This window comes from Anguilla rostrata, chromosome 3 (assembly GCF_018555375.3).
Source record: "Anguilla rostrata isolate EN2019 chromosome 3, ASM1855537v3, whole genome shotgun sequence".
Lineage (NCBI taxonomy): Eukaryota > Metazoa > Chordata > Actinopteri > Anguilliformes > Anguillidae > Anguilla > Anguilla rostrata.
Window position 1 is genome coordinate 3,124,664 of NC_057935.1, and position 20,693 is coordinate 3,145,356.

The following is a 20,693-nucleotide window of genomic DNA, read 5'->3' on the forward strand; positions in this document are numbered from 1 at the left end:
CTGGGACCCCCCCCCCGCCCCCGGGTGCTCACCGGAGTCGGGCAGCGAGTTGAGGTCGGCGCACAGGACGAGCGGGATGGCGTTGGTCTCCCCGGAGACGGAGGACAGCTTGAGGCTGCGCGTGGCCTTGTCCACGATGCTCTTCACCTCCGACAGGAACATCATGGTCTGCACCAGCTTCACGTCCGAGTACTCGGGGTCCCAGTGCATGTGCGCGTTGGCCACCAGGAGGAGCTGTTTCTCCATGCCCTGCAGGGACTTCCCGGCTGCGAGGAGAAGGGGAAACCGGGCCAATCAGAGCAGCCGACGGCTGTGTGCTGTTTCTCTATGCCCTGCAGGGGGCGCTCTTCTGTACCAATGAACAGCTGCCCTAGCAAGTGCATGTGCGTGTGTTTGTGTAAGAGTGTGTGTGTGTGTGTGTGTGTGTGTATGTGTGCGTGTGCATGTGAGCATGCGTGTGTGTATAAACATATACACACTCACAGGACATCTCCATCATGTCCTTGTGTATCTCCAGCAGCACAGCCACGCCGATGTTGTCCTTGGTCATGACTCTGTTCAGCATGGCCTCCGAGCCCTCAGAGTTAGCCATGGCCAGCTGGTTAAACTCCACCGTGTGCTTCTGTACCAGGCTGAACCTGCGGGGGAGGGGAGGGAGAGAGCGGGTCATACTTCCACCAATGCCGTTCAAACCATTAAGGGGTGAGATCACAAACATCTGACTGGAATGTTCTTCACTGAACATTCTAATGCTGATGTAACAATCACTGCTGGTGACTGCTGTAAGCAGTGAGGTTCTAGAACACTGACTCCGAATTTTGAAGAAACATTCCAAAAAACCTGCTTAATCCAAAAAATAAAAATAAAAAGACAGAGAATGATCTTAATGCCACAAAGCACTTTGTGTGACACAAGACGTATGCTTCACAAGGTAAACATTGGCTAACGTCAGCAAACAGCGAACAAATTATCTCCTGTTCTTCTGCTAGCCAGCAATCGGAAAAGGTCGTGCACTATGAACACCAACGGCTGCTACTGGGGAGGGCGCCAGGAGACAGAGGAAGTCAACTCTGTTCATCCAGCCAGTAAAAAATCAAAATAATAAATGTAATATCTGCAACGACAAAACATCCGTGGGTAATCCGAGGTGAACACTCGCGCTCGTTACCATCCATCGTAATTAGCTACTTAACTAATGCTTGTATTTTTTCCATAGACTGCGTTGTTGCCGTTCTCGTTGTTAGTGTTAATCAGTTTAACCATCAGGGCCCAAGTTTAACTATGCGGTTGTTCCCTGCACTTGGACCGTCATCTTCTAGGGTTTCGTCATACTTGCTCCTGGTTATGGTTATACACTTTGTTGTACGTCGCTCTGGATAAGAGCGTCTGCCAAATGCCTGTAATGTAATGTAATGTAATGTAGATCAACGTCATCGTTGATCAAAATCAAAATCGTTCCGCAGAAACCGTTCTGTGGGAAACCGTTAGCATTAGCCGCCGTCCCGGCAGGAAAGCGTGTCGTCGGCCCGCCTCGAGCGACGGCTCCGGTCGGGACTCGGCCGAACTCACTTCTCCGTCCGGTAGAAGATGGCGCAGCCGTCCACGTGCTTGCGGTCCGACTCGGACATGGTCCGGGCGCGCGACTTGGGGCTGAAGAACCCGTCGTAGCCCTGCTCCTTCAGCTCCACCTGGAAGAACTTGAAGTACTGTTCCGTCTCCACTTCCTGCTCAAACAAACAAAGAAAAAAAAACGAATACTACTTTACAGATGCAGTGAAACCGTACATAACTACACCGCTTGTCTAAAGTTTTAGTACTCTACTTGGGGTTTTGTGATCAACTTTTAGTCTTACTTAAAAGGCACAGGGTAAAAAGTAATAGTTGCCAGGATAGTGATAGAAATTTTAGTTAACCTGTTAATGCCCAGATTTATTCACAGATGAAAAAAGAGTGGTAGAGACTTTGGCAACTTTAATTGCCAGCAGGCTTAAATGGGTTAATAAAAAAATCCGTATTTGGCTAAATAAACAGGTGAACAAATTCGGGGGCGGAGTCTGGCTGACCTGCAGGCTGATGATGTCAGCGTTGCAGCTGAGGATCTCCTGCATGATGGACTTCTTCCTGTACTCCCAGTTCAGCGCCCAGGACGGGCAGTAGCCGTAGAGCTGCCGCGTGGCGTACTTATCGCACAGCACGTTGTAGCACATCACCGAGAACAGGGCTGGGGGGAGGAGAGGGGAGGGAAAGGAGGGAAAGACAGAGAGATGGCGAGAGAGGGAGGGGGAGAGAGTTCTCAGCAGCAGAAAGGGGTATCTTATATTTCTCTATAAAAAGGAGAAATGTTTTGTGCATGTGTGCATGTTGGTGTGTGTGTGCATATGAGGAGGTGTGTGTGTGTGTGTGTATGTGTGTGTGAGTGAGTGCGGTTGCATGTTGGTGTGTGTGTGCGTATGAGGAGGTGTGTGTGCGGGTGTGAGTCTGCGTGTGTGTGTGTGTGTGTGTGTGTATGAGGGTGTGCGGTTGCGTGTGTGTGTGTGTGTGTGAGCTCACCTGCTGGATGTGTCCTGTCGGGCTCCTGCAGAATGATCCAGGACCTGGAGGGGGGCTGCTCTGTGGGAACTGTGGGGGAGGGGGGGGGGTAGCACAGGGGCGGGTGTTGAAATGATTTCCTATCATCAGTGCTACTGGTCCACACAGAGGAACTGCTCAGTACACTCAGACAAACTGACATCAGTCTGAGGGAACGGAGGGGGCGTAGCGTCGGAATCTACACCACCAGAAACCGACAGGCTCTGATTTAAAAAAGGGCTACACTTCAACTGACATCCTGCAAAAACAGACCCTAAATCACAAACCCACGCTAGGATCTCTCCAGCTTCTGTTTCCAAAAACATAAAATAACAGGAAAAATATGTTCCCAGAAAGAGGAAGATGAATGGAGGGTGAGATTTCAGGGCTCCAAACCAAGGCCGTTTTGGCTGCAGGTGCAAAGCGGGGGTGGGGGGGGGGGGGGCGACAGTGGTGGAATGTCGGGACCGGGTGGGGGTGGGGGGCGGGGGCGCACACGACATGTGGCTGACCACAGGACAGGTGTGGGGTGGGAGGCCCGAACGGTTGAGGCCACGCCCGAAGGGTGCTGGCCACAGAAGTGAAGTGGGCGGAGACCGCAGTCCTGCGTTGAGTTGCCCGGCCAGGTTTCCGAGGGTAGTAGCAGCGCCGGGTCGTCGTCCGAGAATCAGACCTGTGCAGTGGGTTACCGGGAGGGACGACGAGGAGCGAGAGAAGGAGAGGATGAGGAGAGAGAGAGAGGAGGAGAGGAGAGCGACAGGAGAGAGAAGCACAGGAGAAGGAAGAAGAGAGAAAGAAGAAGAGAGAGAAAGAAAGAGAGAGAGTGAGAGAGAAAGAGAGAGAGAAACAGAACGCAGGCTCATTATATAGTCCGAAATAACACCGCAACACAGAAACGGTCTTGGGACTGAGCACGCTTACCGCTTCCACGGCGACACTCACCTTTCAACCCCAGCGTCTGTAACTGAAAGAGCTTGCCCAGCTCGAACGGCAGAACCCGCAGCTGGTTGTTGTTTAACAGCAGTTCCCTGAGGGGAGACAGGGAGACACAAGCCTTTAGAAACCCCGGCCGCGCGAAAAACGCCACAGAGCCGAGCTCCAGCTCTCTCCGGCCGGATTTATAGGAGGTGGGGCCGGAGAACCACCAGCCAGGAAAAGAGCGGGAAAAATAATCCCCCTCTGTCTCCAGATTTAACACAAGACAAAAGGCACTTATCTAGAAATGTGTGTGTGTGTGTGTGTGTGTGTGTGTGTGTGTGTGTGTGTGTCCGTGGGCGTTTCCATGCATGTGTGTGTGACAAAAGAAAGATTGTAAATGAAGCACAAGGGAAAAAGGCCAAAATGCATTCCCCAAATGTCCTCACTTTATTGTAGAGGATCTTTGTGACGGCGCCTCTGTCAAAAGCGCTGCTCATATGAAACTGAGACTTGAAAAGGCCGGGCCGTTCAGTCATGAACCCGTATGACGTGTGTGTCGTTCCACGCAGGGTGCAGTTTGGTCTAAGGCTCTGCACTTCAACAGTAAGGCTCTCCAACAAAAGGAAACGGTCCAGTCTACAGCACACCGCTCCCTCCCTCTGCGCGTCTACATCTCTGATCTATAATAAAACATCTCTGATCCGTTCTAAAACATCCCTGATCGGTGTGTAAAACATCCCAGTTTTGGATAGCAGGGCTGTTCTCTCCACTGTCCCCTCTTTAAAACACACAGCTTGCAGGCAACACCACGGACGAGCAGGGAGCATATTAAGCCCTTCCGAGAAGCTCGACGAATTAGCCCGATCAATAAAGACCGGAGCAATCGATCCCAGAGCACAGGGGAACAGCAAGCCGTGTTCTGTGCTCTCTGCCATCGCTAAGAGACGGGCGGGAGAGTCAGAGGAAAATGGGGCTACACGAGGACAGTCTGTTCACTCAATCAAGGTTCCTCCAAAAAAACCAACAAAAAGGGACATGATTCAGTGACATCACAGTTCCATTCTATTACCAGCAGGAGGCAGCAGTGAGGAGCGATTCCAAGATAATCACTGCCGTGCTCCAACGTCCTATAGCAGGGTCGGGGTCAATTCAATTTTCATTCAGTCCATTCAAAAAATGATCTAAAATCAATTTATGATTTCAAAAATACCCACAATAGGGACTGAATTACATCAGAAGACATCTGACAACTATTTACAACCGTTTCCATTGTGTTTTTGTATTGAAGTGCATAAGCATTTATTAAGGAAGCAGTTGTTTGTCACCTGTGTCAATGGTTCTGCATCAGAGAACAAGCCCAACAGGCTAACTGCACAATTAAAGGTACATATCTAACGATCGTAGGAAATAGATCCATTTAAAAACGGCTAACAACCTGATGGTGGAGAGTTCTGATATCATTACTTAAGATGCCTTTTGCCAGTTGTGTTGTAAAGAGCCGTTTGTTTAAATGACCTTTTTATTAGCTGTGCGTACTGGTAACCAAATCTATTTAACTGAATGACGTCAGGGACAAATTGAAGCATGTTTATATTTAGCCTCAGTCATACACAGATGACAGCTGAGGACAGAACGCATGGGTCACTCGCTCGCTACTCACACGAAACGACCAAATGCGTTTCGGCTTTTGTGAATTACAGACACCAACTACATCGGCATCATCTCAATTTGCCATCAGGACGAACGACCACCACCCCTGTCCTCTTAGGCTCATACATGCCCCTCATCCAGCTCTCGTGCTATCACGGGAATCATGGGAGATGTAGTCCGCTCCGCAGTTCGCGCCGACGTGATGGTCAGACTGCGGCCGGGGAGGGGGATCGTGGGAGATGTAGTCCTCAGTCCTCACCTGAGAGAGACCATGTTGCCGAGCTCGGCCGGCAGGCTCCTGATCTTGTTGGACGACAGGTCCAGGTACACCAGGTTGTGCAGTTTCGCGATGTCAGGCGGGATGCGGGACAGGGAGTTGTCGCTGAGGTGCAGAGCTGTGAGGTGAGTCAGCGACCACAAGGTAGTGCTCAAACTCCTCACCTTACCTGCAGGTGGCGACAAACACGTCACTTACACCCGACTATATACTGTACATACACACATACATCACATAGACCCAATGATACATGCAGTATGTTTGCTGGTTTTTATTCTGTTCCTGCACTTGAGTGCTTAATTTAATTAAATGATTGGCTAAACAGTCTGCAAATATCGTTTCCAAGGCTCTAACTCAGAGTGAATTACAAAGCTACAGAGACAGGTTTAGGAAATAAGCAGAGTTGATGTCAAGTAGCAGCAGTTAATACACTGCATGACCAAAATTATCTGTACACTCCTTGGACTGGGGCCGTTTTACATGGTTTGGGATAGCAGTGATGGCAAATCTTAATGCTACAGCATACAGTCACATTCTAGATGATTCTGTGCGTGACCAACACTCTGGGGAAGGCCCTTTCCTGTTTCAGCATGACAAGGCCCCTGGGCACACAGCGAGGTCCATATATAAACGGTTTTGTCGAGATCAGTGTAGAAGAACTTGACTGCCCTGCCCAGAGCCCTGACCTCTACCCCAAACCTCTACCGCACGTAAAGCTACGGGGTGATGGGAGGATTTAGAAAGTAAGGCATCAGTACTAAATTTAACAATGCTGTGATCCCGCCCGGCCCTCCTCAGGCCCCTCCCTCCAGAGGCCCCTCCCCCCACTGACCGCTGATCTCGAGCTCCGGCCAGTACGACTTCTTTCCACTGGCCGCCTCCTCGCTGGACATTATGGTGTACATCCGCCTCGGATCAGGCGGCTCGTATTTCTCCTTGGGCATCCCTGGAACACTGAGACCACACAGAGAGGACAGCGTTAGGATTACACACGCCCTGGAACACTGAGACCACACGGAGAGGACAGCGTTAGGATTACACACGCCCTGGAACACTGAGACCACACGGAGAGGACAGCGTTAGGATTACACACGCCCTGGAACACTGAGACCACACAGAGAGGACAGCGTTAGGATTACACACGCCCTGGAACACTGAGACACACGAGAGGACAGTGTTAGGATTACACACGCCCTGGAACACTGAGACAAACGAGAGGACAGCGTTAGGATTACACACGCCCTGGAACACTGAGACAACACGGAGAGGACAGCGTTAGGATTACACACGCCTGGAACACTGAGACCACACGGAGAGGCAGCGTTAGGATTACACACGCCCTGGAACACTGAGACCACACGAGAGGACAGCGTTAGGATTACACACGCCCTGGAACACTGAGACAAAGAGAGGACAGCGTTAGGATTACACACGCCCTGGAACACTGAGACAAAGAGAGGACAGCGTTAGGATTACACACGCCCTGGAACACTGAGACCACACGGAGAGGACAGCGTTAGGATTACACACGCCCTGGAACACTGAGACCACACGGAGAGGACAGCGTTAGGATTACACACGCCCTGGAACACTGAGACAACAGAGAGAGGACAGCGTTAGGATTACACACGCCCTGGAACACTGAGACAACAAGGAGAGGACAGTGTTAGGATTACACACGCCCGGGAACACTGAGACCACACGGAGAGGACAGTGTTAGGATTACACACGCCCGGGAACACTGAGACAACACGGAGAGGACAGTGTTAGGATTACACACGCCCTGGAACACTGAGACCACACGGAGAGGACAGCGTTAGGATTACACACGCCCTGGAACACTGAGACCACACGGAGAGGACAGCGTTAGGATTACACACGCCCTGGAACACTGAGACAAAGAGAGGACAGCGTTAGGATTACACACGCCCTGGAACACTGAGACAACAAAGAGAGGACAGTGTTAGGATTACACACGCCCTGGAACACTGAGACAACACGGAGAGGACAGCGTTAGGATTACACACGCCCTGGAACACTGAGACCACACGGAGAGGACAGCGTTAGGATTACACACGCCCTGGAGCGTTAGGATTACACAGAGAGGACAGCGTTAGGATTACACACGCCCTGGAACACTGAGACCACACAGAGAGGACAGCGTTAGGATTACACACGCCCTGGAACACTGAGACCACACGGAGAGAGTGGCATTTTCAAGGTTTCTCTGGTTTACAATCATCCTGCTCATAGTCTGGTGGACATCCGCTCTGGACCCGTCCAAACTGCACACACACATCTCTTCATCCGGTACGCTCCCGCTGCCCAGAAACCAGCCTCCCCAGGGAGGAAGAGATTCGTTCCGAAGCCCAAAAATACATTTTTTTTTTTTGTTTACCGGCAGAGTGAGACATTAACCAAAGATCGTCATGGAGACAGGCTCCACATTTCTCAATTAAAGAATAAATAAATAACAAATACAAATTAAAAACAGAAATCCACCGCGTGACCAGAGAGGAAAGGAGTGACCAAGCGGTTATTTTTATTTTTTTATGCTAGGCAAGGTGGCAAAATGCCCCCTCCTCCTCACCCCCCCGCCCCTCCCCCAGGATAAGCTGCCGCTGAAGCCGCGGGTGCCCTCTGATGTCACGGGCATAATCCTGACCCGGGCACAGACGCGTCACCACGCCCACAGCCAAGCGCCCTGCGTCTCGCCCGCCAACGGTGCCAAGGGGCAGGGGTGGCATTAGTGCAAAATGCCACCGCCAACATTTTAAACTGTGCGTTCCTAAAAGACACGCTACGAGGACCGCGATCAAAATAAGCACGAACACAAACGCACACACCCGTGAAAGCGGGCACACACATACACACGCGCACACACGCACACACACACACACGCACACACGCACACACGCACACGCACACACACGCACGCACACGCACACGCACACATGCACACGCACACACGCACGCGCACAAACACACACACACGCACGCACGCACACGCACACGCACACGCACACACACGCAGTGAAGCAGCACAACCCCACACACAGCCAAGGGCAGGGAGACGTAACTGCCAACAACAGCCAAACTCAAAGCATTAATCCAAGCCTAGCGCACAACCTGTCCCCTCAGTCAAGGCTTCACTCACCGACCCCACCTGCAGCGGGGGGGGGGGGGGGGGGGGGGACTGGCTTCAACACACGGGACAGATGGCCCTCCGCCCCGCCTGGGGCTGGCCGTCCAGACTCTAACCCACGACCCCTGACCTCTGCGTGAGGTCGAAGGGTTACCACATCAAAGAGCCGCAAGGACCATGCAGGAAAGTTCAAAGGTCACCCGGAGCACTCACCTGCACAGACCAGAGTCATATGCAGAGCTCAACTGCCCACCCCGACCCCCTCCTGCCCCCCGCCCCCTCCTGCCCCCCGCCCCCCTCCTACCCCCGCCCCCTCCTACCCCCGCCCCCTCCGCCCCGTCCCTGCCCCACACGCAGGCCAACGGACAATCTGGTGGTTTATTTACCTTTTTAGCAGCCGGTACACAGAGCTGCCCCAGTGAGCACGTGTCAGAACGACCTCTTTAAACGAGGTCGCGCGGGGCGACCGTTCGCGCTGACCGCCGCGGGGCGAACTCAGTCATGCGGTCGGGGAGCGCCACGCCCATCCCGTTACCTGGCAACAGGTTTGGGGAACAGCGCAAGGACTGAAACGACCCCGGCTGGCTGCCGAGTCTCTGGAGCGGAGAGAGCAATTCAGGCTGGGTTAAATATTTAATTTCATAACGAGTTTATCCAACACAGTCCACAGTCACCATGTGTGCTGCTCACGCATCACTAATGTGACCACTGACGATGAATTTCAACAAAGAAAGACACCCAAAGGGTTAAAAGCAGAACTAATCTGCTTTATAGTCGTTCCAGAAAGTGAAAGTGAAAATTACAAATACAAACTAACGCCAAGGGAAAACCTACATTTAGCCTTTCGCTCGAAAACATTGTTCAGTCTGGATTTTGACACACACACTAAGCACTAATTTAATAAGCAGTTTCTGCCGCAAAAGATCACAGTGACCTGCTAAAAGCATAAAGTGTTTTGACATTTTATAATTTTAGAATTTCACAAATGGCTGAACAAAAACCTAAATCAAAAGAGGTCTCATGCTGACTCACTGGACCACCTCTTCATTTCATTAGCATCACAGCAGAAAATGTGCGACTGAGCGATATGCTTTTGTGATGCAGGGCTGGGGGTGGCTTGGATTTCTGCCCAAAAATGACAACCCAACAGACTTCTCAACCAGACAAGGAAAAAAAAGTCTAATCTGGCAACCAAAGAACTCCCAGGGAAAGTACCACCAAAACCCATAAACATTACATTACATTACAGGCATTTAGCAGACGCTCTTATCCAGAGCGACGTACAACAAGTGCACCCAAACAACAAACAAACAAAGACCCATAAAGGAAAACTTGTACCCACACACAGCACTAGGCCGTCACACAGCTTCCCAAAGCTCTCTCTCTTTAGGTCCGTGAAACAGACCTTGTATTGGGCCCAGTGATTCAGTAACAGGCCACAGCTGCAGTGATTACAATGCAATGCGGCTGTGGCTATACCTGTGTGCGGGGCCGGTGCTGCCCCCTGGTGGACAGACAGCACCCCCCAACTCCCTTTCGGGCACTACAGTTTGCAGCATGGCATAAAGACACACACAAAAGACAAGTGTCTAAAAAACTCATACGGTTCACTTTATCAAAACAGTCCAGGCTGACTACGCAGAGTGCGGCATTTAGGCCCCCACTATGAACAGCAGACAGGCTGAGATAAAACCGGCGTGTTTATCTGGCAAAACATCGTCAACATTTTTCTAAGAAATGAACCCGGGGCTGTTGAAAAAAGCACAAAAATGCCCAAAGTTAAAACGGATGATTCTTAAATGGATCTATAAGTACAGACTTTATAATTCCACTTGACAGCAGTACACATCCTTTCCCTGTACAACACCACTGGTAGCCGATACAATGTTATTCAGAAAATGCTCTTCCGTGTATCTTAAGAAAAACAAACACAGTAAAAACTCAAGTTAAATATGTAACGTACAGGCATACTTCTGTCCCTTGTACACAATCCAGACACACTGGAATATTCCAAACGATCGGCCTAAAAACAAACGGCATACCACCACAGTGTCAACTAGCAAAACCAGCAATTAAATGAAAACTAAAACAGAGGCACATTAAACATAGTGAAAATATTCAGCTCAGGGAAATACATCAGCTCTTATGTTTAGCATGTATTCATCCAACCAAATGTTGGTTCTTCCCCCCACCCCCCAGACACCACAGACAACGAAGCTGCAATGAACTATGGGAATCTGAGGAAAGGGTACCACAGAAACGATACTGGAAGATAGTTTGAAAGACAAGAACGTCATCTTGACACGTCAAGCTGTCCAGCCGAAAAATGGACAGATCTTCCCGGGGCGACGTCTGGTGAAACGGGTTATCGCACCGTGTTCCGGCTGTTTGCATTGCCAGACTAAAAAACAAACAAACACAGCGATCCAGGGGCTCTTAAAGGGAATGATCGCCACACAGCGAGAGGCAATCTGCGGCACGTCTGTGCAAACCAGCGGAAAAGGTGACCCGCCCCTTTAAGGCAGACTGGACTGAAGCTGGAGGGGAGGTAATGCCAGCCGTGGTTAATAATGAGCTGCATTTACATTTAAAAGGCTCTCATTTAGCCGCTAATGATTAACACACCGAGCACCAAAAGGTCACCCACATTTGGCGAACGCTTTGCATGCATGACTCTGTGTGTGTGTGTGTGTGTGTGTGTGTGTTTAAATTGGGTCTTTCAACACCTTATTATTTTCGTCTGTAAGGGTTAACTGTGCATATTTAATAGCTGCATCAAATGATGATCGCAGTTTTTTCTACTAAACTATCGACATATCCATACATCCATCCATCCATTATCTATACCCCCTTATCCTGGGCAGGGTCGCTGGGGGTTCTATCCCAGCATGCATTGGGGCGAGAGGCAGGAACACCCCCCCGGACAGGCCACCAAGCGATACCATCGACGTACTGAAACTTAAAACAAAAAAAGTGTCAGGTGTGAAGTCAGAGCGTACAGACGGGACTCGAGCTAAAGCCCGCCGAATTAGGGGGTACCCCTCGCACCCCTGCTCCTCCTGAGGAGGCCCCGTGCCCACTTTCGAGTCGCCCTCCAGCCTTCCTCTTATTGTTCCCATTTATGATTTAAAAAAACCCTGCAGCCAACTTAAAGCTGAAAAAACAAAAGCAAGAACAGCCGAAACAAAGCAGAGTTAGAGGTAAGGAACGGAATGTGCCAGAAAAACTTTCCATAAAGGCCACGTACTCTCTGCTCCGTACCGAATTACATAATGTACATAAATGTGTGTGTGTGTGTATAAAACACACGTGCACACTCACACGCGTACGCACACAAACACAGCATCAGCTGGCCAATGAGCCAGGCAGTCATGTGCCGCTTTTAATGGTTGTTTATTGGCTCGTGATGAAGCACGCAGCGCACGTCTCACTACACTTTCTGCAGACTCGTGAGCGTACGCTTCACAGTCTGTGAAGGACCGTAGTGAAGGGCCTTCAGGACTGCAGACCAGCCTCGTCTCAGTCTCAGCCTCTCACCCAATCAGAAGCTGAACACGTACCAGACGTTTAATTGCGTGCTGCTGCTGCTGCTATTTCAGGGCAACCAAGCCGCCCCCTCCCCCACCCCCCACCCACCCCCCACGTTCTCAGCAGTGAGAATTTACGATGCGAATAAACAGCGATTAAAAACACACTGGCACCCACACAAGTGCAACAGGCAGCTCATATTAAGCACATTTATTAGAGCAGCAGCTGGGGGTGGGGGGGGGCCTGCATACATACTCCAGCATATACATGTTCAGCTGGGGGGGGCTGCATAATACTCCAGCATATACATGTTCAGCTGGGGGGGGGGGCTGCATATATACTCCAGCATATACATGTTCAGCTGGGGGGGGGGGGGGGGGGGGGGCTGTGTGCCGACACACCCACACTCCAAGGCGGGGGGGAATCTACACACCAGAGGGAAGCTTTTGTGTGCAAATGAATAAATCAGTAAATCCAGGCCTGGCTGGCAGCAGCAGAAGAGCTTATTAAAGGCTGTGCCAGGGCCACTGAGTGGAAGCATGGTGGTTATGTGTGCCCATGTGCCAGGGGGGTCATATGGATCAAAGTTTCTCAATTCAAAAATTATATTACGCCTCGTTACTGCCTTTTATGAGACGCTCTTATCCAGAGCGACTTGCACAAATATTTGCATTTCTACATCGTTTCCCTTCATGCAGCTGGATACACACTGAAGTAATGCAGGATAGGTACCTTGCTCAAGGATACAAAGGCAGTGTCCTACCAGGGAATCGAACCTGCAACCTTCAAGTTATGAGCCCATTTCCCTAACCCGGGGATCTGCAGCCCTGGTCCTGGAGAGCTGTCACTCTGCACTTGTTTAATCAGTCAGAGCAGTTGTTTACACAGCTAACTCACTTCACCTGGTTGCCTGGGTCTGGGCTGGGTGCTGATTTTAATATGAAAATGTGGGGCGACATAGCTCAGGAGGTAAGACCGATTGTCTGGCAGTCGGAGGGTTGCCGGTTCAAACCCCGCCCTGGGCATGTCGAAGTGTCCTTGAGCAAGACACCTAACCCCTAACTTCTAACTGCTCTGGCGAATGAGAGGCATCAATTGTAAAGCGCTTTGGATAAAAGCGCTATATAAATGCAGTCCATTTACCAAAATAGAGCCCAGCAGCGCCCGTGGCTCTCCAGCAGCGAGGCAGCAGACCCCCCTGCCCTAACCCCTACACCACACTGCCGCCCCACTACCCAACACACGGGCCGAGCGCATCAGCTAACCGCTACTGCTAACGCACGCACTGCGCACCAAAAATGAACCTTCCCATGAGCCTCCATTCAAACGCACACGCTGTTTGTTTACGAACGCCTCACTCTCCCTCCGCCGTCTCCACTTCCTGTTTCACTACGCATCCATCGGGAGTGTCCGTCGCACCCCATGCTGCGGACGGGGAGGGGGGGGAGGGGGGGGGCTTAATGCCCGGGCACCCGCCAGGCGACGGACAGTCCGGCAGACCCCTGTGCGTTCGCCGTGAGGAACCGTCAGCGCGTCACAGCCTCACGCTCCTCTAAAAACAAAGAAGATGAAGGAGAAGCGGCGGCGAGCTCCCGCGGTGACGCTGCTGTGCTGACGGCGCTCGATGCGCGCGAGACAGCGACGGCCTTGCGCAATGTCATGGCAACATCTGGCCTCGGAAATGAAATGTGCAATTTGTGCTTATATTTGTGTTTCCTTCCTCCTCTCTCTCTCTCTCTCTCTCACCCCCCCCACCTCGTAGGCTCACACAAGTGCTGGTGATTTTCCATTCTGCGTGTCCCTGACCTCTGATGAGCGCGTAAGGCACCCGCTCTCCAGCTCCGTCAGGCGAACTCAAAGCGCTCGCAGTCTGGAGGAGAAAGTGAAGTCAGAAGCAGTTGTGGGGGCTGTTTGTGGGCGGAGCCTAGTGGACCCGCAGTGAACGGTGACAGAAGCAGGGCGGGTTGTTCCAGGTAGCGTCCGGGGAGAGATTACGCAGCCGCAGGGAGTCACAGCCCTGCAAAAACCTCCCCCCCCCCAAAGCCGGCAAAAAAAAGTGTACCACAAAGACCAGAATCGGCCCTCATGGGTCTCCTTGTCAGCCAGATGAGCGTACCCCCTCTATACTGTAAACCCGTGTGCTGACCCCCCCCCCCCCCCCCCCAATGAAAGCCCGGCGGAGGTCACGCCTGCTTCCGAGCGTTCTGCAGCGCCTCACGCCCCGCACCCGCGCTCCATCCTTCCCCGGGACAGCTGACGGAGGAGAGCGCCAAACGGAGAGCCGGGTGGAGCAGGTGCCGCGGGGGGCGGGGGGCGGGGGGCGGGGGTTTTGGTAGAGCACCGAAACACTGTCTGCCTGCATCGTGCACTGATGGACGATGGACGGATGAATGAAATGGAAAATGGTGGGTTTATAATTCAGCTTTTTCCAGCCCAGTTCGGGGGGGAGGGGGGCGGGACCCTCAGACAAACAGAAAGACAGACGGACGGACGGACGTGCAATACTAGCAGGACAGATGGGTGGATGACTCTGTGGAGCCCGGTGTTCACTGAGCCCCGAGGATGCCATAGTAACAGAAGGAAGTCGGGAGAATTAGCAAGAGTGAGATTTCCCCTAACCAACGCAGTGAAGGGTCTCAGCAGCAGAGATTTCCCCTAACCAACGCAGTGAAGGGTCTCAGCAGCAGAGATTTCCCCTAACCAACGCAGTGAAGGGTCTCAGCAGCAGAGATTTCCCCTAACCAACGCAGTGAAGGGTCTCAGCAGCAGAGATTTCCCCTAACCAATGCAGTGAAGGGTCTCAGCAGCAACATGCATGATTAGCAATGAGGCAAGCCCCCCCTACACCACGCTGCCAATCACTGCTCAACCACAGAATGACAGACACGAATGTGCACGGTCTATTGAGGTGAGAAGTCACAGCATGATGGGAGTTTAAACATGCATGTGACATGCAGCTAATATACACGCAGCTTTTCTAAGAAACAAATCCAGTAAATGACACCACATCCACTACACAATTTTGCACTGGGTGACAAACCGTGTACCGTAGCAGGATTTGTACTGTAGTTCTGTCATCTTTCGTCTGAACGTACGTAAATGAAGATACGTATAAAATTTTAAAAAAGAGATTTGATTCACTGGTTGCATTGCATCCCTACAAATCAAGATCAAAGGGGGGGGGGGGGGGTAAAAAGAAAAGTGTGTCCGTGGTCTGGTTGGAGCTGAGGATCGGACCAGTGAGCAGAGAGAGCAGCCAGAGCAGGAGGCAGTGTTGGCCGCTCATAACACCTGCACACAAGTCTCACTGCGGTGGGGGGGGGGAGTTTAGAAACAAAAAGAGGAAGTGACACATGATACAGGTTACCTTCGTGCACGGCCTCTGGCAAGCTTCCACAGAGCCTTCACAGAGCATTAAAGCTCTGAGGTGGAAGATCACAGGCCTGGGATTAGAATGCTCTTAGCCGAACATTCCAATGCTGATGTCACAATCACTACTGGTGACCGAGAGCAACGGAGTTCTGGAACACTCGCACTTAAAAAAAAAAAACTGTCCAAAGGGTTAAAAGCAACAATCAGCAAAGACCGGTTGGCATTTCCTGGCAACAAGATCGAGAGCTACCGACTGTAACACGCCCCCAGGTTTTTTCTGCCACGGCTCGCGATTAACTGACAGGCAACCTCCCAGGCTCTCGAGAGGATCAGCTGATAAACCCGCCCGCTGCAAGAACAAGCCGAGCTTCTGCGGCAACAGGCCCAAACCCATGCCAGGTCATTAACCAGCAGTAACGTTTAACAGAGGCGAGATGCTCTTTACTCTTCTTAGTTGCTATATTTAAGGGAGCTCCTCTGGAGTGTGAACTGTGTTCCGACATGTCAGCACCCGGGCAAGCGTTCACTCCCTAGGTAACCGCTGCCCTCCTGACTGACAGCTCACCAGGAACCTCTTGGCCACCAGCTGTAGTCAGGAAGAGGTGCGTCTCTCCACCAATCAGAGCTTGTGTCCCCGTGGTGCCACGAGGCCAGTAAAGGGTTAAACGCTGACTGGCCAGTGTACGAGGAGACGACGTGCTTCAGCCGCAGGTAGGAATGGCCTCTGGCATAAAAGCTCTTCGCAGTCGTTTAGGGCCACAGTTTGGCTGCTGAGCGCTGCGTGTGGTTTATGTTGAAGCACTTCGGGGCCACAGCAACAGCCTTGTAAAGGGCCACCGGAACCCCAGGGCCAGTGTCATACAGAAATCTGACCTCACGGAAAACTTTTCTATAAATGGCCTGGCCCCCAGGTCATTCTTCTAGTATAGAGAAGTGACCCCCCCCCCCCCCTTACCTTATTACCCAGGTATTAGCCTATAAGGTAGGCTCTTGGGATTTTGGTGGGGTCAGGTTTCCACAAGATAGAAACCACCGTGAGTTATGAAAATGTATCAGTGGGGTCACTTTTCTATAAGGGGGGGGTCTCTTTCATATAAAAAAAAAAAAGGGGAGGGGGGGACTTTTCAAACTGAAATGCAGCCCAGCAGTAACTGAAGAACAGCACATGATATTTCTGAATTGGGAAGGGAAAAAAGGGGGCTTTTTAAGGTAATACAAGGAGGCCGCGGGTAAAAAAAACGACAGGGAGAAAAAGCAGAGCAACAGTTCCTGCAGCTCTTACAGCAAACGCTCGTCAGGACGAGCGGACACAGGGGGGTGTGGGACAGCTGCTACAGCCAGAGCCGTTAAACTGACCACAACACATGCAGGGTACCCGCATTTACACACAGCTCAACCCACTACGGTCCAGAGTATCTGCGTTCACACACAGCTCAACCCACTACGGTCCAGAGTTCGTTCACACCACTCACCACTCTCCGGTTTTACACACAGCTCACCCACTACGGTCCAGAGTACCACACAGCTCACCGTCAAAGTACTCGTTACACACAGCTCAACCCACTACGGTCCAGAGTATCTGCGTTCACACACAGCTCAGCCCACTATGGTCCAGAATATCTGCGTTCACACACAGCTCAACCCACTACGGTCCAGAGTATCTGCCTTTACACACAGCTCAACCCACTACGGTCCAGAGTACCCGATTTACACACAGCTCAACCCACTACGGTCCAGAGTATCTGCGTTTACACACAGCTCAGCCCACTACGATCCAGAGTATCTGCGTTTACACACAGCTCATCCAGTTCCCAATCAATTATACTACACTGTTGACATCTATCATTCCAGCATTATCTGTTGGGTCAAATTTGTCCACTTCTCTTATCTGTGACCCTCCACGTCATGAAAATGCCTGCTTTAAACACACTACAGCCTGCTTTTTTAAAGTTCAGAATAAGCAACTTCTGTGTTGCCACGATCACATTTTCAAGACCAAACTGGGCTTTAAGTTTACTTCACAGATTATTATTCACTGAAATAAAAATAAAAAAGGGCTATAACTGACCATTACTATAACAACAGTAATGAGCACATGGGAGTCTGCAAACTTACAAGCCTGTACAAGGTGTTGCAAGCTTGGGATAGCCAACTGCCTGTCCCCCCTAACTAGCCTTGAAAGTTGAGGATTCCCCTTAGTAAGCAAAACAGATGCAGCCTCTCACACTCAGACAACGTCTGGACATAAAATGATAATAATTAAAAAAAAGAAATATTACAGTTATTGTTCACACATGGGGCTGATGCACCACAGTTTCGACCCTCGCTTGGTTTGACAAAATCGTGGATCTCTGTCAAAGTTTTTAGCATGAAGCATTTCGTACATAAAGTTAGCAAACCAAGGATTGGTCGATTTGGATGCAGCCCACACTAGATTGACCAAGGCCTTGTTTACCACTTCGTTACATAAACACCCCGTCCACTATATCAGGCAAATACAGTTCAATTAAAGTTTGAGAATTTTAACCCCGGGTTTTCAAAAAAAACATGCCCGTACAGTCCTTTATTTGAATGAATACCCCCAAGCCAAGTAGTCGCCGGACAAGTGCAAGCCAAACATAACTGATAAAATACACTAAACGCTATGCAACTATGTTCATATCCAAAGAACGAGGTTGACAGTTCTGTACTGTAGCTGACGTGTATCCATCAGAGCTGTCTTTCTTCCTCAGACCTCGTTAGAGCTAGCTGGATAGCCAGTGTTAGTAGAACGCTTTCAATGGAAGACAGGCCGCAAAAGCAAAAAAAAAAAATGTTTACATATGACTAGTTATTATGAAATTACACAAAGAGGAAGCACTACGCTGTGCATCATACACGTGGAGTAACAAGAAACATGTCCACGTCTGAATTAGCCAACGTTGGTGCTAGCAAGTTTAATGAAAACAAACAGTGCAGAACCACAACGACATCATTCAAAACATTCGTATTCCTAAACATCAACAAACGCACAGCCAGCATGCGTGTAGCTAGCTACCCAGCTAGCTTTAGCCTGCTTGTAAGCTAGATTTCACAGCATGCAACTTAGGTCCCATAACATCTACCTGCGGTGGAGAGTTGAACATTTTTTTCGACGAACAAACTGGCAACTATTCAAGACGGCTAATGTCTACCGACCTGCTGGAAAGGTAGCAAACATAGTACCTAGCTCCGTAATATCAACCGAATAACAAAAGTGAAAGTTTGTGATGTTAGCATACTACACCACTGTTAGACATGCACATAACGCGTTAAGTTACGGTCAAGAATTTCAATAAAGTATTTATTACCGTGCAGGATTCGCTAGTTTTCCATGTTATGCAAGCGATAACCAGCGTTAGCAAGCTACCAATTAGCATATCGCCAAGCTAGGGCTAAGTAACGTTATAACACGTTAGCTGCTGAGCCAGTTCTGAATGTGCATGAATTTTAAAAGATAGAGAATATTCAATACTATCGTGGTCGTATATTTATTTATTTTTAAACGCAGCAACCTTAATTGCTAATATCGTTCTCCTCTGACGTAATTGTTGGTTGCATAGACTGTAGGGACTATGAGCTAACGATAACGTTAGCTGTATTACTGCTCGATAAGACAGTAACAACATTGCCACCTGAACAGCGCATTTGCGCTCCTTATTGTTTCGGTTTTCCGTGAACTCCCATCACAAAAAGGGGACAAGGAATACAAAATACGCTTGTGTTTTATATATACACACATGTGGAGATATGTTTAAGCTTGGAGAATTATAAGATTTTATTTTTTTATGTTTTACCTGCAAACGCATACCAGTTGACGAAGACCCGAGTTGATCTCTTTGTTTCTGGTTCACTCGTATCCGCTGCTGTCTCACCGAGAGCAAACAAGCATCATGGCGGCCGCGATATTTTTCGCTCTGTGATAAGAGCGCTGGACGCCATTGGCTGGGAGAGGGACGGCCCGGACCATGAGTAGTCGCTCACGCACAACGCCTCCACAAATCTTTCACGCACAATAGGTGTTGTTTTTTTCCTCGTACTCCTCACGCTGGACTATTATTAGTCTACACTTGTCGCGTGTATGGTGTGAGCCTATTAGAAAACGGTCGCTTTGCACGCGAAGAGAAAAGCAACGAAGGTACCAACCCTGAAAAAAACAACAGTGTCGCGATAGTTTTGAAGAACAAGGCTAACTGGACTTGCAAACCAGATACAATTTTCCCTCTAGCTGTTCTAATCAGTACAAAAATATCAACAAATCACAATACAATATACATAGTTTGCTTTTATCCTTTATTCGGTCCATTTCTTGGAATGAACATCGCATAGTTATTCTGTAGGCTACTGTGATAGTTCAAATGTAGCCATTCATTTTGGAAGATATTTACATTTTGATTCAATTAACGTTTCTGATATGAATGAACATTTCTTCGAAGCAATCGTGTGTTTAAGGGGCAGTTACAATAATAATAATAAAAAAACTCCAGTATAGGCAACCTTTTCCTTCTCCCCTCTCCATTTTCCCATTACCCAGTGTGTATTTCTGTTCGGGTTACATTTTTAAATCCATTTAAGCCAATCAACAATAAACATTTTGAGCAAATGTGTCATGGGTGACATTGGAGTTACTTAAAAACCATTATTGGGTACCAGACATGCCCTCAAATGTACATGTATAGAGATAATCAGGGCTATAGGCTACTGAGAAGAGTTTGGGTAAATTCAAGACTCCTTGTACCACACGCATGAAAAAAACACGTTTTCTAGGGTTAATGCTGTGTAGGTGTATAGGTGAAGGTGCTCATTAGGTATTCGTTTGGCTTCATTAGGTATGCGAAAACAAGTGTGGTTTGACCTTAGAGAACAAAGGAATGCTCTTTGGCAGAGATGGCTGAGTGCAGCTGTTGTGCTTTTCGTGGACTGCCATTTTGTGTCAAGCTGGCTTCCTCATCAGCATGGAAGAAATGGTCCAAGCAATAGTCTCGATCCCGGCGTGGAGTTTGCCAAGCTGTCTCGGAGTTATGGATCCAACATATTTCAGAATGCAATGGCTACTGGAAAAATGAAATGACTAGTTGACTATATATAGATTTTGGAAAATATTTCAAAATAGAAAACTTTTTTTTATTTTTTTTTAATATAACATATTTGAATTTATGATCGGATGCACTGGATACTTTTTAGTCTGAGTTTGGGTGGATCCCTGGATGAGAAAAG

The 20,693-nt window shown here is 49.7% G+C and overlaps 1 protein-coding gene across 1 annotated transcript in view; it reads right to left on the minus strand.

Moving 5' to 3' along the window:
• LOC135249696 (CCR4-NOT transcription complex subunit 6-like) overlaps positions 1 to 19,448 on the minus strand; it is a 28,222-nt gene extending 8,774 nt beyond the window's left edge. The window contains exons 1-9 of the mRNA XM_064325214.1: positions 19,274 to 19,448; positions 6,246 to 6,367; positions 5,396 to 5,582; positions 3,446 to 3,596; positions 2,551 to 2,767; positions 2,064 to 2,221; positions 1,570 to 1,724; positions 484 to 638; positions 33 to 266 (exon numbers count right to left, since the gene is read on the minus strand). Coding sequence (XP_064181284.1) covers positions 33 to 266; positions 484 to 638; positions 1,570 to 1,724; positions 2,064 to 2,221; positions 2,551 to 2,767; positions 3,446 to 3,596; positions 5,396 to 5,582; positions 6,246 to 6,357 — 1,369 coding nt within the window. The 5' untranslated portion in view covers positions 6,358 to 6,367; positions 19,274 to 19,448. The remainder of the gene's footprint in view (positions 1 to 32; positions 267 to 483; positions 639 to 1,569; positions 1,725 to 2,063; positions 2,222 to 2,550; positions 2,768 to 3,445; positions 3,597 to 5,395; positions 5,583 to 6,245; positions 6,368 to 19,273) is intronic.
• Between the last annotated feature and the right edge of the window lie 1,245 nt (positions 19,449 to 20,693).